An 18,882-nucleotide genomic window follows, 5' to 3' on the forward strand; every position below is an offset into this window, starting at 1 on the left:
TGTCTGGTGCCTTCCAACAGTGAGCTTTGGAAAACAAGTTTGAGACACCAGAGTTAAAAAGACAGCTTACTAAAAATAAGTAATTAGATATTTTGTAGGTACAAAACAAAATACTCAAATCTCTCTGATCTCTTTCCTGCTAGGTTACTTAAATGTTAAACTGAGTTCTCTAGTTTGCACTGTTAGGGAACTTTTGTAAAAAAACGTATCCTAATCAAATTGAAACAAAAATTTAAATAAATGAAATGGACGGGAAGACAAGACTGGAAGGGAGGACTACCTCCCTTATATCTGGTCCACTTTTGTCTCTGTTTTCATGATTGAGTTTCTCAAGCCAGGGGCACAAGGCCAACGACTATTTGAAACGTCCAGCATTCCCCCAAACACCGAAAACGCTCATGGGTGGAAAGTGCAGCACCCCGGAGAGTGGAGATAACCTGAGTTCCAGACTTACTCTTCTCCATTCTCAATCCCGGTGTTGCCCTAGGAAGCCACCTAACCTTTAGGTGGCTTCATTCACTGCAAAATGAGGGGCCTGAGCAAACGAGGGGAATGAGTCAGTGCATATAGACGAATTTAACCCTGTGACCGTATTTAACGCTTTACATATGTAATCCAACTGGGCACATTTAAGGTACTATTAAGTTTACTTCGTCAGAAGTCGCGTGCTGCTCCCCTTCCCCGACGCAGTGGTGGGCCTCCTTTGGCGGACACGGGTGGGGCTCGGTAGCTGAAGCCAGTCGGCCGATTGACAAGCTAAAAAAAGGCAAACACCGGGGGCTTGACCGGGTGACACCGGCAGTCCCCTAACAGTTCCTAACTCGGGCGGCCCAGCTCGCGGGCCAGCGCCACCGCCCCCCCCCACCCGGCCCCGCCACCTGTTCCCAGCAGCCAATGGGGCGCGCGGGAGGTGGAGGGGCGGGGCGAGACTACAAAAGGCAGAGGGCCGCGCGCCCCAACACCTCCTGCTGGCGAGCTCTCGGGAGGCTCGGACCGACGCGGCCGAGCACCGGGAACATTCCGCTCGTGGACCAGCCAGGCGCGGAGCGATGCTGCGGGTGCGGTGTCTGCGCGGCGGGAGCCGCGGCGCCGAGGCGGTGCACTACATCGGTTCTCGGGTGCGTGCGCCGCCCAGCTCTGCCGGCGGCCGCGTGCGCGCCTTCCCTCACTTTCCCCAGCCGGCAATGCTTGACAATGGTCCTCTGCTGCCCTTTGAATGCTCAGCTTCGAGAGCCTTTGCTGGCTGCCGGGAGCTGGGCGGTGCCCCTGGGGAAGCGGGACACGTTTTGGGGCCACACCCCGTGGGCACAGTTGCTCTCTGCGCACCTCCGGCCACGGTGGCCGTCAATGCAGGGGGCACCGCCCTCCCACCAGCACTGGGTTCGCTCCAAGGAGCTCCCGGCCCGGGGTGAGGGGCTGGGGGTGACACGTGACTTTTCTTAATATAAGGATCGAATTATTGGGGTGCAGTGCCGGGGGTGGGCATAGAGTTGGAGAGCCTTCGGGGAAATGCGTGTGATGTGGGTGGGCAGGAGAGGAGGCAAAGTGAGAATCTGGGAAGGAGAGGGATCAAGCAGGCCCACTCCAAGAGGGACATGGAGTCCTGAGTCGAGAGAGGAGCAAGTTCAGTCTGTAGCCAGACTTTCTGCCGAGCCCCCACCCTCTTCTTGCCTGGTATGTAAGCTTGTGCTTGCAGACCCTCCCTGGCTCCTAGGACAGGAATAGCAGGGCAGTTTGGCTTCCTCCCTCAACTGCTTCCAGAACAGCTGTCACTCTCCCTCTTCCTTTGGTCCCCACCCTGGCTCCTCTCCTGCCTCCTTCCTAAGGCATTTAACTGAGTAGGATATAGATGGGAGGTTGGGGTGGGGTGGTGGGGGGGAGGGCAGTTGAAGTTTGCCCACTGGGTAAGGGACTCCCCTGTTCTAGATTTTATAGGCCCTGTATTTTCAAAAGTCTTTTTTGAAGTCCTTAGTTCTCCTTTCTTGTTGTTTACATTTGTGCTTGGGTTAATCCTTATCTTGGCTAGGATACTCTGGACCATCTGTAAAATGAAGCAGATGGCACTTGGTCATTGTCAGAATTGAAGTGCCAAAGAGTGTGAAGTGTGTGAGCAATGCAAAATTTTTAGTTTGAAGCTGATTATTCTGAAAAATAAGGTTGTGTATGCTTCTATATTATAACTTGGCGGGGGGGGGGATTCTAATATTGATGACTTTTAATACTGAAGGGGAAAGGAGGCTACTTCCTCTAGCTGGACTTGAAGGGAGATATAGAGCAGCTTTCTGTGGTTTTATAGGGATGGGGTGACCCATCATCTGCTGAAGGGTTGCTTAAAGCTTGATTAAAACTTGTTTGCAGAAATCCACTCTAAGATATAAATGGGGGTGATCACTGGGGACAGAATCTTCTGAGTGGCTTTAAAGAGTTATGCCAATTAATATGATAGATAAAAGGATAATGTACAAACAAGAAGGTAAAACTATGACCCCACTAGCCAACTATATACTAACTAACATCTTGGTTTACTTTCTCCTAAAGGGTTTTATATGTCTATGTTATGTGGGGTTTCATTCCACCTCTACTTCCTCACCCCTCCCACCAAGTACTGTATGGGACTACGTAATAATCTTGTCTTTGTTCTTGGAAGCTTGGAAGAACCTTAACAGGATGGGTGCAGCGAACTTTCCAGAGCACCCAGGCAGCTACTGCTTCCTCCCGGAATTCCTGTGCAGCTGACGATAAGGCCACTGATCCTCTGCCCAAGGACTGCCCTGTCTCCTCTTACAATGAATGGGACCCCTTAGAGGAAGTGATCGTGGGCAGAGCTGAAAATGCCTGTGTTCCACCGTTCACCGTGGAGGTGAAGGTAAAGCAAGGATGTTCACATGTCTGAAGGGGGTTCACTCCTCACCTTGTGCAGGCTGGCTTCTGCTTCCATTCTCCTCTATAACTGCTTTCACTGCAGCCTACTCCACCCCTCTGAAATCCAGCCGTGATTTTAATTATCTTACTTGAAGTCTCTGCAAGTGTTTGATGCTATTTACACAAATAACCCCTTCCTTCAGATTCTGACAGACCTTATCTGGGGATGTAGTACTTTCACTATGCCTCACATCTTCCTGTCTGTAATGGGTTTGAGCAGGATTTCACTCTGGCCCTCTTCTAGCTGTTCTCACAGCTTTGGCTCCTGCCTCCACTCTGGTCCAGATCTCTCTCCAGGCCAACATGTTAAATTCCTTGCTGGGTATTGCCATGGGACCTCAAACCTGGCACATCTTGAGTTCAACTGCCAGCCACTCTGCTAAACTGGACCCTTCTTCATTCCTTCCTTTTCATTTTTGGCATTCCTCTTCACTCACGCTGAAACATCAAAGAATCACCTCTAATTTCTCCTTCAGTCAGGTCCTCCACATCCTTTTTCTAAGATCTAACCAGTCTTTTGTCAAAAGCAACCTTGCCTCCATCCCTCTGCTGCTCCCTTTGGTCAGGATCTCATCTACTGCCTATTGCAGTTAACTCTTCATTGGTCTCCCTCATTTGCTTTTCTCTCCAAACCACCTTCCAGCTTCTATAAGAGTGAGTTTTTAAAATTTTCTTATAAGTGAGAGAGAGAGAGAGAGTGAGAGAGAGCATGTGAGCAAGAGAGAGGAGCAGAGAAAGAGAATCTTAAGCAGGCTCCATGCTAAGTGCAGAGCCTGAGGTGGGGCTTGAACCCACGACCCAGGGATCATGACCTGAGCCAAAATCAAGAGTCAGATGCTCAACCAACTGAGCCACCCAGGCACCCCTCAGGGTGATTTTTTTAAACCAAAATTCAGTTATGTAGCTCATCCTGCTCCTATCATTCCTCTATTTCCCAATCTTCGACGTGTTCCCTCCCCCCCCATACTGCTCCAGATAAAGTTCTCATGGTAATCAAGATCATTCACAATCTGGTTCTTATCTGCCTTTCCAGGACTCTCCATTTGAGTCATTGGTTCATCTTAGAGATGTGTTAGAAAGACAGGTTAGCAGATGCCCATTCCTATTTGGGTTCCTCTCTGCTCTAATATTTCACCCTGGTTTGCAGAAGACTTTGTAAGATAACGATACAAGCAGCCAAACTAGACTGTTCCCCAGACAATCCTCATGCCTTTGCTCTTACTCAGGACTCTTCCACCTATGTGCCTTTACCTCTCTTGTCTACAGCTTTTTTCTTTTACTTTTTTTTTTCTTTTTTTTTTTTTCTTTTTGAGAGACAGAGAAAGAGAGATAGTGGGGGGGGGGGAGGTAGAAAGAGGGAGACACAGAATCTGAAGCAGGGTCGAGGCTGCGAGCTATCAGCACAGAGCCCGATGTGGGGCTCGAACCCACAAACAATGAGATCACGACCTGAGCCAAAGCTGGACACCTAACCGACTGAGACACCCAGATACCCCTTTTGTCTGTAGTTTAAACCTACCCCTCTTACTACCACATAGCTCTGATGGTACCTTCCACAAAGCCTTTGAGTGTTTCCCTGGCAACATGTAATATCTCTCTTTTAAAAACTCCTAGTGTTATCTGTGATATTCCTAAGGCCAGGCCTCTGTGGGTTGGTGTTCAGGTTGCATCCTGAATAAGGGAGTGCCATCCACATTGCAGACACAACTTGAGCTTCTGTTAATAATGGGTTACAAATATATCTTCAATGTACTTAAATTCTTCTTGAATATTTACATTTTTATTTATAACATGGATTAAGGAAATAAGTTCTGTTACATCATTATCATCATCCTCAGAAATGTTGCCTGCGGTATACCAGGGCTCCAGAGGTATCAGCACATAAGAACTTGCTTTCTATTGAGACAGATAAGATGGTCGTAGAGAAACAAAGATTAAAGCTAAGTATCTTATGCTAACCAACTAACAGTTGAATTGAATGTCAGGAGAGCAACAACCAAATGCTGGATAGTTAGGAAGTCTTCTTGAAGAAAATGATTCTTTAATTAGACCTTGAAGACAGGGTAATAGAAAAAGTAATAACTTCTTCTAATTGTTATGAAACTACCTTTGGTTCTGATATTTGAAATTTGATGAACAGACAGATTAATTTATGTATCATCCACATGTTTTAGAAAGACGTGATCTTTTTAAGTCTTTTCTTGCAAAGAAGTCCCATCCCTTAACCATTTTAATTGGGTGTAATTAAATTTCAAATTCAAGCAATAGTTTACCCTTTTACTTGTCTATGAAATTGTTGACTTCTGTACTATGTGATTTTATGAAAACAGACATGATTCTCAGACATGAGTTTGAGTTCTCTGTCATTTGTGGGAAGTGTAGCAGGCTGAAGTCAGGAGACCAAGACTGAATTATGTATTTGATTAAAAAGCTTGATACTATCTTGGCTAATCAGCTCTTTGACCTTGCGCAAGATTCCACAAATTTCTGGGCCTCCATAAAGTGAAGATATTAAGAGGTTTGCTATCTACCTAACAAGATTAAACATGAAGGTAAAAGGTTACATGCTAAGTATTTCAAGGGACAAAACCACACTTCATTACTGTTGTATCGATTTAGTTTTACATTACAAAAGTAATGTAAACATGATGATTGCAGATATTACTAGCTTTAGCAGTATTGATTTTATTCATATGTCTGGTTATTTCTGCTTTATGCCACATACTGAACTAGGCATTGAGGGAGAGAATATTAAAGACATGCATGGCCCCTAGAAGGCAATGCCTTAAGTAAGAGAGAAAGATGATTCAGATGTATTAATCAGTTTGGGAACAATGAAAGATAAAATTATGTATTAAACTGTTTATAGGCAATTAGAGCATAAGACATATTAGAAGACAAAAGGGCTAAAGAAATTTTATGGGAGTAAGGAATGTAGTTGTCAGGGAGCACAGTTTTTAAAAGCTCTGAAGCATTTTATTCTGTAAAACATAATGAATACTTTCCATCAAATATGTAGTTTTTGTTTTGCTTTTGTCTTTTTTAAATAAAGCTCTTGAGAAAGAACCTTTTATAAAATATAAACTCAGTCAAGGTTAATGTAATATAAGTTTGCACCTGGATACATAAGAGGTTTCTATTGATATTTCTTAGCCTTCCAAAGACGGTATTTAAAATTCATTTGGCAAACTCCCCTGAAGGGTTTTAGGCTCTGAAAACCTATAAAGTTTCTAGGAGTGCAGCCACATCTCTGCAAAGGATTATTAAAAACATCACATGCTAAGCATTTAATATAGTGTTTTTTATCTTGCAGACACTTGGTAAATGTTTGCTAACTCATTTAGCAGGGTTACAAAGGAAGTGTAAATAATTTCCAATTATCTCTCAGAAAATGTAATGCGCCTTGATCATTTGGACTTTGTCCAACCTTAGCCACAGTATTCATTACACAAGGAAACTCACACTTGTTCAAATAGCTGTTTTTCCCCAGGAAAGTTTAGTTTATATTTACCAAGGCAAGCTTCATTCTGCACAGTTACACAGAATACTTTGGAATGTGTCTGGCAGGACAACATGGCGATGCGTCTGCTGTGACCCAGTGTTACATTTTCAAAGGCTTCTTGTCCTTTCGTGGACTGTAAGAGATGTGCCTGGCATGAGAAGGAGAAAGTGGTGAATGGATGAGTAGTACCACGATGTGTCTGGGAAGAATATAAAGAGTCATTATTATCCTCTCCTTCTAGTGGCTGCTGCAGGACTTCCTAGGAGAAGAAAACAGTGGAATGCTTTTGTTTTTAAAAAGAGTAGATTGATCTTAAAAAGTATGCAAATTAATACTGATAATTTGATACTGATAATATTTTTCACAGGCCAGAAATTGAGCCTGTTGTTTTCCTATAGATCTTCAAAAGTAAAGCAAGTAACTAATCATTTAGACAAGGATAGCAAACTTTTTCTGTATAAGGCCAGATAGTAAATATTTTAGGCTTTACAGACCATAGGTTTCTGTCACAACCACTCAACTGTCAACTCTGCCAGTGTAGTACAAAAGCAACCCCAGACAGTATGTAAATGAGTGAGTGTGCCTGTGTTCCCATAGAACTTGTATTTACTTAAAAAAAAAATCTGGCCATGGATTTTAGTTTGTCAACCCTTGTTTTAGAGCTTCACTGGCATGCTCCATGTTTGTTAAAGACATGTTTTTGAGATTCCTTTCCTTCTCAAGCAGGCTCAGCTCCAGCCTAACGGATATGAACTTACATACCAAACTAACAAGAGGCTGGTCTGCCTCCATATGTGTGATATTTATCAGACTGAGGTGGAAATGGAAGTAGAGACAGAAAATCTGGAAAAGACATCATCTTTGACATTAATGACCTAGACATCTACACACTCTGTCTCATTATCCAGTTCCCTTCTTCATAGCACTTACCACTATCTGAAATTGTCTGATTTGTGATGGAAACCTTATCTGACATGATCAGGACTGGTAGTTAATCAGTTATATAAGGAAGTATTTTTTAAACTTAAAATATATCGATGTATATCACTTTGCCAATCTTTTGATGAAAGGCCAAGGTTTTTTCTTAGCATATGGATCTTCCGATTGGAATTCTACTTCATCTGTCTTGATAAATTACATCCATATACATCATCTACATTTCCCAGTGTATTTCTTTAAATTGATAACTTTGGCACATGCACAACAATCTGAATGAAGAATCCTTCTACATTTTTATATTTTTGGAAACCAATATTTTAAAGTTGTTATGCCTACCCTAATTCATCAGTCATTTTTTTATAAAGTAAGCCTTTGTAAAGCATTTAACTGTTTTTCATTCAGTTGTCTCTTAAAATGCATATGACCCTTGGACACTTTCTAAATGTTAAGCTTTTTTTCAGCTGCCACAAGTGTGTGAATTCATTTAGCAGATCACTTTCTTCTATGACAAAAGGGCTTGAAGCAATATGAGAACTTGGATAGACTGGGGAGGGGAGAAGTGTGATTGTGGGGGGACATGTCTGCAGGGAAGGATAAGAGTACCAAAAGTAGACTTACACTGCTGCACCATATTGCCAGGTGCTAATTCTGTTGAATGAGAAAATCAATAATGGGTTTTTAAGAGAAACAAAGAATGCTTGAGAGCATGTCCCTAATTTTAAGGGGGCAGTGTCCTATTTTCCCACAAAATATCTTGAAGTGCTGTTTTCTAGATAGAATTCTGGGATGCATGGATAGCATAGTTTTATCTAAGTACAAATATACTTTTGTTCTCTTATGCTCTTTTGTTTGTTCTCTTGATTTCATTGAGACTAACAGAGCACCTGGGTCCTGTGTTGTCTCTGAAGCTTATAAAAACTGGTCCAAGAAGATTCCAAGCCCATCTGAGGGCAGACATGCTGTGAATGGTAGGGCATGAGATTTCAGGCAAAGAGAGCAAAAGGTCTCAAAAAACATCAAGGAAATTTAGAATTTTTTTTTAATTTTTAAAAAATGTTTATTTATTTTTGAGAGACAGAGCACAAGCAAGGTAGGGGCAGAGAGAGAGGGAGAGAGAGAATACTAAGCAAGCTCCATACTGCCAGCACAGAGCCCAACATGGGGCTAGAACTCACAAACAGTGAGATCATGACCTAGGCTGAACTCAAGAGTTGGCCGCTTAATCAACTGAGCCACCCAGGTGCCCCAGAAATTTAGAATTTTTCATTCAACAAATACTGGGTTTTTTCCTAGAGAGGCAGTGTGCTCAGTACTGGGGATCAACACTAAACAAGACATGGTCTTTGTCTCATTGCCACTAAGTTATACAAATCATTGTTCACTGCCTATGCCCCTATCATGAGTTGTATTTTTCTCCTATAAGTATTATACTTAATTTCTTCTGCTTCTAGGCCAACACATATGAAAAGTACTGGCCATTTTACCAGAAGCACGGAGGCCATTATTTTCCCAAAGATCATTTGAAAAAGGCTGTTACTGAAATTGAAGAGATGTGCAATATTTTAAAAATGGAGGGAGTGACAGTGAGGAGGCCTGACCCCATTGACTGGTCGTTGAAGTATAAAACTCCTGATTTTGAGTCTACGGGTAAGTGATGTTGGATACCTAAACTGCTAGTCTTAATTTATAATTTCTTTCTTAATATGTAAGGAGAAAACTCAGATAATTTCTCAGAGATTCCTTTCTTTTAATAATCCTTAGAAACTTTAGAGATTGTTTAGGAATAGATTGGCTCTTTTTGATACAATTGAGATGTCCATATTCTAAACTCCATTATAAATCAGAATCTTCTTGACAGAAGTTTTTCTAAACGCTGTGGTCATTTCCTTTCATAAGAATGGTGGATTCCATTTAATTTTCCTCAAGTACAGAAGTTAAGGGGGGGGAACAGAAACATTCCCATTTTAGTTTTAACTGGCATTGCTACAAGACTGTTCTTGTGCCTGAGTTCAGTGTTCTAATTTACAGTTCTAGAGATGGTCCTTGGCCCAATTTTTATCTTGTGGTACTGATATTCCCTGAAGAACTCTGTTTCTGTGTAGTAAGAAAGGAGCTTACAAAAGTGTGAAGACTTGGTGGTTCTAGATCTCTGAACAAGGACCTTATTACTTCATTTCTTTCCTTCTTTCCTCCCTTCCCTTCCTTCCTTCCTTCCTTCCTTCCTTCCTTCCTTCCTTCCTTTTCTTTCTTTCTCTTTCTTTCCTTCTTTCTTTTTCTTTCTTTCTTTCTTTCCTTCTTTCTTTCTTTCTTTTTCTTCTTTCTTTCTTTCTTTCTTTCTTTCTTTCTTTCTTTCTTTCTTTCTTTCTTTCTTTCTTTCCTAGCTTTGCCATCCCCACACAGAATGTTCATGATAGCACTATAGTATATATCACTCCATATATTTTTCCACTTGCATAGAAACATACACATGCATATAGGTTTTCTGTAATTTTTTTTTTTAACCAAAAACTGGGATTCTATTACATAGACTTTTCTGTCTTGCATTACTGGGGTTGTTGTGGAACTTTTTGGTCTGATAGGTTTATATGGTGCGATGCCTCGAGATATCCTGATAGTTGTGGGAAATGAGATTATCGAGGCTCCCATGGCATGGCGTGCCCGCTTCTTTGAGTACCGGGCATACCGGTCAATTATCAAAGACTACTTCCACCGTGGCGCCAAGTGGACAACGGCTCCTAAACCAACAATGGCTGATAAGCTTTATGATGAGGTAAGACCCTAATTATAGGTGAGCCTATTAGTAAATTTCTCAATAATCCACAGAAAATGAGAGAGAGATTCTCTGATACCTTGTATTTAGTATTCATTTCAGAAACTGAGAGCATCACCTACATTTAAAAAAAATGATGATTTTATGATGAAAATAAGATAAATAATATTATGACAATAATAGTAATTGTAATAATAGCTAATACTTATCTGGTGCTTACTGTGTGCTAGGCCTTCAGCTAAGTGCCTTTATACATCCTCAGTCCTATTTATTCTTCACAAACCCTCTGAGGGAGTAGCATCAATCATTCCCTTACCAGGAGGATAACTTGCCTAAAGGCACACAGCTATTCATTGGTGGAAACAAAAGTCAGTATAGTGAACTCCATTCTCTTTTCCAGAAAAACAGTTTGGTTTACAGGCCAAATTCACAGTAAAAGGAAGTATATGTCCCTTGTAGGTCATTTATTATTTGATCATTTATAGAAAGAAAAAAAAATTAAAAATTCTGTTTAAAGACAAATAAGTTGTGAATTCATTCCACCACACCAAATCAAATTTGGCAGGGATGCATGGCATCTCATTTTATGGTATGAGTTAGGCTCAGGACCAAATTCCTTTTCTAAAAGAACAGAATGACTTCATCCTGTTGAGTTTCAATATTGTAGATAGCTACATAAATCAATGCATGGGTCACGGAATATTTTCAGAACCATTACTACCTCTGTGCCACTTGCTTCTAAGTATCAGGAAATTGCTGCCATGCCTAGTTTTTGGTTTTTATTGTCAGTTTGTTTTGATTTAGTTAGCAGGGGCCTACATCTTCCCCATGCATGTTTTAGTCTAAAACAGGGTAGTAGTATTTGGGGAAATGATGATGTTTAATTAATTTTCTTAGTAATGAATGCCCCATAAATACTTTCCTTATGAACCAATTCATTGTATGTATTCATTCTTGTTCCAATCAGAATTACCCTATCCATTCTGTAGAAGACAGACACAAATTGGCTGCTCAGGGAAAGTTTGTGACGACTGAGTTCGAGCCATGCTTTGATGCTGCTGACTTCATTAGAGCTGGAAGAGATATTTTTGCACAGAGAAGCCAGGTCAATAAAAGCTGCCTCTTAAATTTCACACTTTATTATTATACCTTTAATTTATTATTTTATTACATTATTTACTTATAAATTATTGTATTTATTTATTTTATGAAAATATTTCATCTTAAATATTTTTATTTTATCTTTTATTAGTTTTTATTTTTTAAAGTTTATTTATTTCGAGAGAGAGAGCATGAGAGTGGGGCTTGATCTCATGAACCATGAGATCATGACCTAGCCGAAATCAAGAGTTGGACACTTAACTGACTGAGCCACCCAGGTGCCCCCATCCTAAATATTTTTAGTTATCTAAATACAGAACCAAATCTGTATAGATTTAGGTCTTCCTTTCGTTTTTAGGTTACAAACTATCTAGGCATTGAATGGATGCGTAGGCATCTTGCTCCAGACTACAGAGTGCATATCATCTCCTTTAAAGACCCCAATCCAATGCATATTGATGCCACCTTCAATATCATTGGACCTGGTCTTGTGCTTTCCAACCCTGACCGACCGTGTCATCAGGTAAGGACATTCTTAAAACTCTGGAAAAGCAATAATCTAGCAACTGATGTAATTACCACTTCTATTTTAAGTATTTCCATAGCTTCTAATTGTTCTAAATAACAAATTCAGCAATGCTCAACATTATAATGATCAAACATTGGATTGCCTACGGTGGATTCACTACAAGATATCCAACCCTCACAAATGTACATTGTAGCCATGATAATTAGCGTAGTGTCATCAGACTTTGACTTTACTGCTTGCTGCTTTCAAAGCCTCAAGTTTGTGTGTCTGTGTGTTTTTATTGAACAGTGTATTATCCCCTAACTTGCAGCCAAGAGGCCACAGAAGCTAAGTTGCAAACAAAATGGTCCCTGCATGGCTGGGCAATGCCACGGGGCAGAGGGTGTCTTCCTCCCTCTCCAGTGGGTCAGGACCCCTTTGGCCAGCCCCACCTTGCAGGGAGGAGCAGAGCTGTTGCCCTGCATCTGGTCTGTCCCTGTCACCTGCAGCCTCCTACTTCTACTTGCCCCCTCCTACTTCCAGTTGGGTGGTGAGTGTTATTTGGTAGGTAGGCTGCAGTACACCACTATTTTACCATGTCACTGTTCATTTCTTTTTTTTTTTAAGTTTATTTATTTTAATAGAGAGAGAGAGAGGAAGGAAAGGGGCAGAGAGAGAGAGGGAGAGAGAGAGAATCCTAAGCAGGCTCTATACCAGCACCCCTAAGCCCAATGCAGGGTTTAAACTTACAAACCATGAGATCATGACATGAGCCAAAACCAAGAGTCGATGCTCAACTGACTGAGCCACCGAGGTGCCCCTCACTGTTCATTTATATTCCATAGGTTTATATCAATGACCAAGATTATTGTTTCATTTTTAATATAATTTGTTGATGTACTAAGTGAGTATATGACCATAGGGATGACTAGGTTATAATAGGTCACTAAGGATAATTATGGTTTGGGAGTACATCCATAACATCTGTCTTCATGCCATGGTCATAGATACAAAGTGATGGACTATGGGTTTACCATAGTCACATTTTTGTTTTCTTATAACTAAAGAGTTAGGAAATATTTTCATTTTATTTAATGGGAATTTTTCAAGGAAAGTATCTTCAGTATTTTAAGATCTCTGAAACTTGAATAAAGCATGAGAATATTTTTAAAAGCTTTACCATTTCTGTTACTTTTTTTTTTTACCTTTAACCTGGCAATAGGGGGATTTTATGCACATTTTTAATTGGGCTTCAGACAAAATCATTTCAAATGTTTGAAAATTTAAATTTCTTTATTTTGGCAATTGAAAAGACAGCATCTCAAAAAGAATTATTAATCACAAGGGCTATCAGAGATTAAGAATGATAAGAATAGCATATGTGGATTTAAACTTCTTTGGGGTTTATTTTTTGTTTGTTTGTTTTTTGGTCTTGCAGATTGATCTTTTCAAGAAAGCAGGATGGACCATAGTTACTCCTCCAATACCGGTCATCCCAGATGGTATGTTTACCGTTATACACTCACAGACCAACATGAGTACTTCATTGACTAAGGACCTTTCATCTATAGACAGCAGCCCAAATTTTAGCACTTTAGTGAAAATGTTTCCCCAGGAAGGAGCAAACTAGCACTTGGGCCTATAGGTACAAGAGAAAGGCTGGGATTTATATTTTCAACTTCTTCCATAGAAACTGAAAGCAAGAAGATGGGAAAAATCAGTATAAAACATCACATAAAGCAAGAAATGAGTTTTTAAAGAAAACAAGGTGAAATCCAAATGTGTAATGGGTATAGATTGAATCATAACATTTATAGATAAATTCTCTTAAGATTAAAATAAAACTTCTCAGGGAAAGTGAACTACTGAAAGAATGGAGTTCACTTTAATATTCTTTCCTTTGGAATCCTTGCTTTAAACAAAAATGGTAGCAGACATGATTTAACAGTTGTTGCTGTTTTTAGATCACCCACTCTGGATGTCATCCAAATGGCTTTCCATGAATGTCTTAATGCTAGATGAAAAACGTGTCATGGTGGATGCCAATGAAGTCCCAATTCAAAAGATGTTTGAAAAGCTGGGTATGTATGGTAAATGAAACATGTTGTCATACATGAAAGTGTTAAACCAGAAGAACTGAAGAAATTACATTGGTAGGTCTGGTTCAATTTCTGTTCCTTTTGGAGGTATCAAGTTATTATTTCACACATGCACAGTATTTTTAACAATCATAATGTCAAAAGGTTGGAGCTGCATTCCAGTCTTCTCAGACACCCCCTTAGCAATAAGTTTATCAATCTTCTATGATTTATCTAACCTCCTGGTGCCCATGTATGAAGAATTACTCCTTTGAGATGAGCATATAGATTATGAAGTCCTTCCACAAATAAGAGATTGAATCATTAAGGGTCCTTTAAAAGTAATTTAATTGTCATTACATATTTTAAAGGACTTATAAGGGTACAGATACAGATATGATTCATATGTGTGATAAGCACAATGAACAAAGTAATGACATGCAATAGAGGGTGTCAGTAAATCATTCAGCTTTTTTTTAAAGAAATTACTGATACTTTATTTTATTTTTATTTTTTATTTATTTATTTTGAGGGGGGAAGGGCAGAGAGAGAGGTAGAGAGAGAACCCTAAGCAGGCTCTGCACTGCCAGCACAGAGCCCGATGGGGGGCTCGATCCCGTGAACCGTGAGATCATGACCTGTGCTGAAATCAAGAGTCAGATGCTTAACTGACTGTGCCACCCAGGTGCCCCTTTGAAATAAGAATCAGTTTTTGCTTGGGTGGGAGTTTACCTATCCTGATATTCAAAATTTAAAACAGTTATTCTAACACTATTGAGAAAACTGTTGAAAGAAAGGATGTTCATATGGCTATTACATAGAGTACAGAAGTATGTGTTTTTATCACTCTTCACATAAATGATGTATCCTAAGTGTCAAATAAAGCCAGGCAGTATATACTTGTTGAAAGTGAGTCATGTTTTAATTCATGTCTCATATTTCAGGTATACTACTCAGAAGAAAGTATTTGCCCCTTTGACATATCCCTCTTTAATGTGGTATCTGTTCAAAAGGATTGGCCTGTCAATTGTAGATTGATCCCAATCAAATGATTTGATGTCTAATGCTATGCCACTTTTTTTATGGCTTTCATTAAATAGCTCAACTGCTTGGGTTCAGTTTCTTTGTCCATTAAGATTTTATTGTTTCTCAATATAAAATACTATTAAGAACCAAATATATAATTTATAATTTTATTTTATAATTTTAGGCACAGGTAACTTGTTAAAGCAAACTTTATCAAGCAACTGGATCCTCTCCAATTCAGGATGAAAATGGCTCTAGCCATCTGAATAAGACAGATATGTCTGTCTATCAGGACACATACTTGTGTTTAAAAGCCTACTCTGTACCCAAGCCCACTCCTTACCCCTTCGAAACCCTATTCTTACTCTCCAAAACCCTGCCCAGTCTCACTTTCTTAGGAAAGTCTTTTCTGATGGCTCCTGCTGCCTTCCTTCCCTAAATATACCAGTGGACTCTTTTGCAACTCTATAGCTATCTTTCCCCTCAAAATAATGAGTTTCTTGAGGGAAGAGAGTAGATTCTCTTTTTAAAACCCCATTATACTGAACACAACAGATTTCTTTCTAAATACCACTGGTTGACTAGGCCATGCACATCATAACCACATCAGTATAAATGGTGCCAGATTAAACTAATTGTCTGAGTGGATTTGGTACCTGTATGACCATACAACCCAGCATATTAAAATACAATCTCTGTTCCGTTTTCTTAAGGTGGCCTCATAAAGTTAATCCTGTCAGATACATCCACTTATCCAACCTATTGACTTGTGAATTGTCAATAGAATGAAATAGACTTCACAGTCACTGCTGACTTTCTGGTGAAGATTTTATATTAGCAGTGGAATAGATTAGATGAAATAGAATTGGTGACAATACAGTTGGAAGACTGTTTGGGGTTGGGATAGACTTGAGGATTAGAGACACAGGATTCCTACCCATGTTTAGGCTTACTTACTATAGGAGAATCTTCACGGGAGTCCATCTAACTGACCACATGTCTCTCTTTTGATGCAGGTATCAATACTATCAAGGTTAACATCCGTAATGCCAATTCCCTGGGAGGAGGCTTCCACTGCTGGACCTGCGATGTCCGGCGCCGAGGCACCCTGCAGTCCTACTTTGACTGACCGGGCCTGACAGTGCTTGCGACTTGGCCTCAGATAAATCTAGGAAGCTTAGGGATAAGGTTGATTCTCCCACTTTAAGAAGTGCATGAACTGTAGTGCTTTAAACAATCATATCTTTAACAGGGGTCTTAAGCCTGGTTTATTTTTATTACTTTTCTTTGATATAAGGAAAATAACTTGTGCTAGGTCTTACTCTCTACTCCTAAATTTATTTACAATTTGGCTTCAAGTATAAACATTTGGTGAATGTGTATTAAGACAAAAATTAGTCATTTCAGTAACTTGGCCACTAATATTTAACCATCTACCTCTGTTTTTAATTTTCTTTCCAAAAGGCAGCTTGAAAAGTTGGTCCTAATCTTCATTATTTTTTTTCCTTTTTTCCAGACTTGTGAATGTTTGTATCACTTGTTTTTTCTAAATGAGAGAAAGACTTAGAATGTATACAGATCTTAAGCAGAAACAGATAATTGTCTCTTTTTTCTAATAAGGAATTTTAGTAATTAAAAAATTTTCATCTTTAAAAGATAACCTAGACTATGCAAACATTTTAAGTGAATTTCCCATAAATGTTTTTAATATTCTTATTTCAACATTGGTAATATTTGCTACTAAAAGCATTTTCATAAAACTTACCTCATTTCAAGTGATGTAGTTTAATCCTTTTCTCTGTCCAAATTTTACAGAAATATTTAGTGCAATAGGTTATAACTATCAGTTCCAATTCTAAATTTTGCTATCCAGTATCTAGTGGATACATTGCTTCTTTGATAATCTAAGCTTGGTTTACAGATGTGAAAATTATTTAAAGCACAGACTTTAAAAGCATTAAAAAAACTAATGGAGGCAAAACCTACATGCAATGTAAAATAATTTTAATGTTGGGTTGTACATGTATTTTTATTCTAATAAACTTTTATGTTACAGAATTGATTCCATTAGAGTTTAGCATCGGTTTAATTATTTTAAGCCTAACTAAATTATAAGAATGTGCCTTTAGGGACATAATTCTAATGCTCGGAAATAACATATTTATCCCCGGTAGATAATTTAAACCTAATACTTGTATTCAGAAATGTTTAGCAGAGTCAGATTTCATTCATTCAAAAATATCTGAATATCTTCTGAATATAAGGGACTAATCCTAGCCCTAAAAGTCTCTGTTCTTGGGGCGCCTGGGTGGCGCAGTCGGTTAAGCGTCCGACTTCAGCCAGGTCACGATCTCGCGGTCTGTGAGTTCGAGCCCCGCGTCAGGCTCTGGGCTGATGGCTCAGAGCCTGGAGCCTGTTTCCGATTCTGTGTCTCCCTCTCTCTGCCCCTCCCCCGTTCATGCTCTGTCTCTCTCTGTCCCAAAAATAAATAAACGTTGAAAAAAAATAAAAAAAAAAAGTCTCTGTTCTCAAGATGCTAAATGTCTTGACTCATGACAAATCTGGGGGGGTGGGAGGGTGGGCAAGATGTACTCTGAAGTGAGTCATAGGTTTCAGCCTTGCTGGTGCCAACAACGTTAGCTCCTTTGTGTTTTGCTGTCCTTTTTCATCCACCACAGAAACACCTATCAGTTCTGTACTTGGACTGAGTAAGAAATCCATCTGATCCTGTAGATTGACGCACACCTAGGGTATATATTCCCAGGTCTAAATACCACTCAGCAGTTCTATTCCATACCTCTCCACATTATCCTCCGTGGCTATTCCAGACCTTCACTGTGTTCTCTTATCTGATCTTAATGTTTCATTTCTCATGGAGAAAATAAAAGCTATCAAGTGTCAGTTCCCTCAGCTTTCCTGCCCCAGTCCCCTGCAGATTTATTTGTGATTTGCATTCACTGGTTAAAGTCCTTTCTCTCCTCGCCTTTATGGCTCAACTTCTAAAGGGAAAGGTCAGAACTTCATCTCCTCACTGTCTCTGCTTCTCAACCCTCTACAAAGAGACACTTCTTTCACTGCTGCAGAAAATGAGGTAAACCTTCTGACCAGGTCCAACCTATACGACTATCCTTTGACTGCAGTCTTTCCTTCAGGAATTTGCTTTATCAGTTATCATCATTTATGTAACTCCAGCTTCTATGTGTGTATGCTTGTTATTTTATCCTCTCAGCAAATAGTCATACTGAAAATAATTTCAAAATAAAAATGATTCCTCTGGCAACTTCAGTTTCTTTAAAGCTAAGCTTCTGGAAAGAATTTATCTACAATCTCTGCTTTTTCACCTTTTATTTACCCCTTAATCTCCTGCTGTCTGATTTCTACCTTATCACTGCAATGTACTAATATCCCTGACCTGACCTCTCAAGTGCTATTTCTAGTGGACATCAGTCAGGTCTTACGGACCATTCCTTTAAATGTTTCTCCTCATTTGGAGTTTTGTGATACCTCTCTCTCTCTCTCTCTCTCTTTCTGATTTTCAAACTCCATCACTGGATTGTCTTCTTCCTATCCTTAAGAGGCCCTGTCCTTGAGCCTTTTCTCCTCTCCCAGGTCCTCCTAGGTGATCTCATCTGCACATAGGCCTTCCCTCCCCCATATCCCCTAATAACCCCCAGGGGCTATGTAGACATGCCTACAATCTCTAGTCTAGACCTTAACCTGAGCTCTAGGTCCTGTTCTCAGTGGTCTGTGGACATTATCTGAATGTGCAAAGGTATCGCAGGCACAACACAATTAATCACAACTGACTCAGTTGACCAAGCCTTGACTTGCCTTCTTCCTCATCTTGTCCTTTTCATTGGCCTTTTGCATTGTTATTAAATAAAACAATTATTTCAATAAAGATAGCTCAATTGAGAAGTTTAATAAAATCTCTATTTTAGATCCTATGATGCTGCTTGTGGGTGTGCTATCTTGTCAGAGTTGTGGAGGAAAACAGAAGCAGCCTTGTCTCCATCAGTGCTATCAGATTTCCTTT

The 18,882-nt window shown here is 39.8% G+C and overlaps 1 protein-coding gene and 1 non-coding gene across 3 annotated transcripts; one reads left to right on the top strand and one right to left on the bottom strand.

Moving 5' to 3' along the window:
• The first annotated feature begins 953 nt into the window (after nucleotides 1–953).
• GATM (glycine amidinotransferase) lies at nucleotides 954–16,908 on the top strand. 2 transcript variants are annotated; one of them, XM_053224067.1, is made up of 9 exons: nucleotides 954–1,118; nucleotides 2,648–2,866; nucleotides 8,815–9,010; nucleotides 9,943–10,133; nucleotides 11,101–11,238; nucleotides 11,593–11,757; nucleotides 13,181–13,244; nucleotides 13,707–13,823; nucleotides 15,863–16,908. In XM_053224067.1, exons 1-9 carry the CDS (start codon nucleotides 1,050–1,052, stop codon nucleotides 15,973–15,975), a joined length of 1,272 nt encoding a protein of 423 aa, XP_053080042.1. In that variant the 5' UTR covers nucleotides 954–1,049; the 3' UTR covers nucleotides 15,976–16,908. The 2 variants fall into 2 exon arrangements, with proteins under 2 accessions (XP_053080042.1, XP_053080043.1); XM_053224068.1 differs by lacking the exon at nucleotides 11,593–11,757.
• TRNAK-CUU (transfer RNA lysine (anticodon CUU)) lies at nucleotides 3,693–3,783 on the bottom strand. Its single transcript is given in 2 exon segments — nucleotides 3,693–3,739; nucleotides 3,747–3,783. It is a non-coding gene; the product is annotated as a tRNA-Lys (tRNA).
• Nucleotides 16,909–18,882: the final 1,974 nt, after the last annotated feature.

The sequence above is a fragment of the Acinonyx jubatus genome, chromosome B3, assembly GCF_027475565.1.
Source record: "Acinonyx jubatus isolate Ajub_Pintada_27869175 chromosome B3, VMU_Ajub_asm_v1.0, whole genome shotgun sequence".
Lineage (NCBI taxonomy): Eukaryota > Metazoa > Chordata > Mammalia > Carnivora > Felidae > Acinonyx > Acinonyx jubatus.

Coding starts and splice junctions, on each gene's coding strand:
- GATM (XM_053224067.1), top strand. CDS start 1,050: ATGCTGCGGGTGCGGTGTCTGCGCGGCGGGAGCCGCGGCGCCGAGGCG. Junction 9,011..9,942: donor TCCTGATTTTGAGTCTACGG/GTAAGTGATGTT, acceptor TTGGTCTGATAG/GTTTATATGGTGCGATGCCT. Junction 13,245..13,706: donor AATACCGGTCATCCCAGATG/GTATGTTTACCG, acceptor TGCTGTTTTTAG/ATCACCCACTCTGGATGTCA.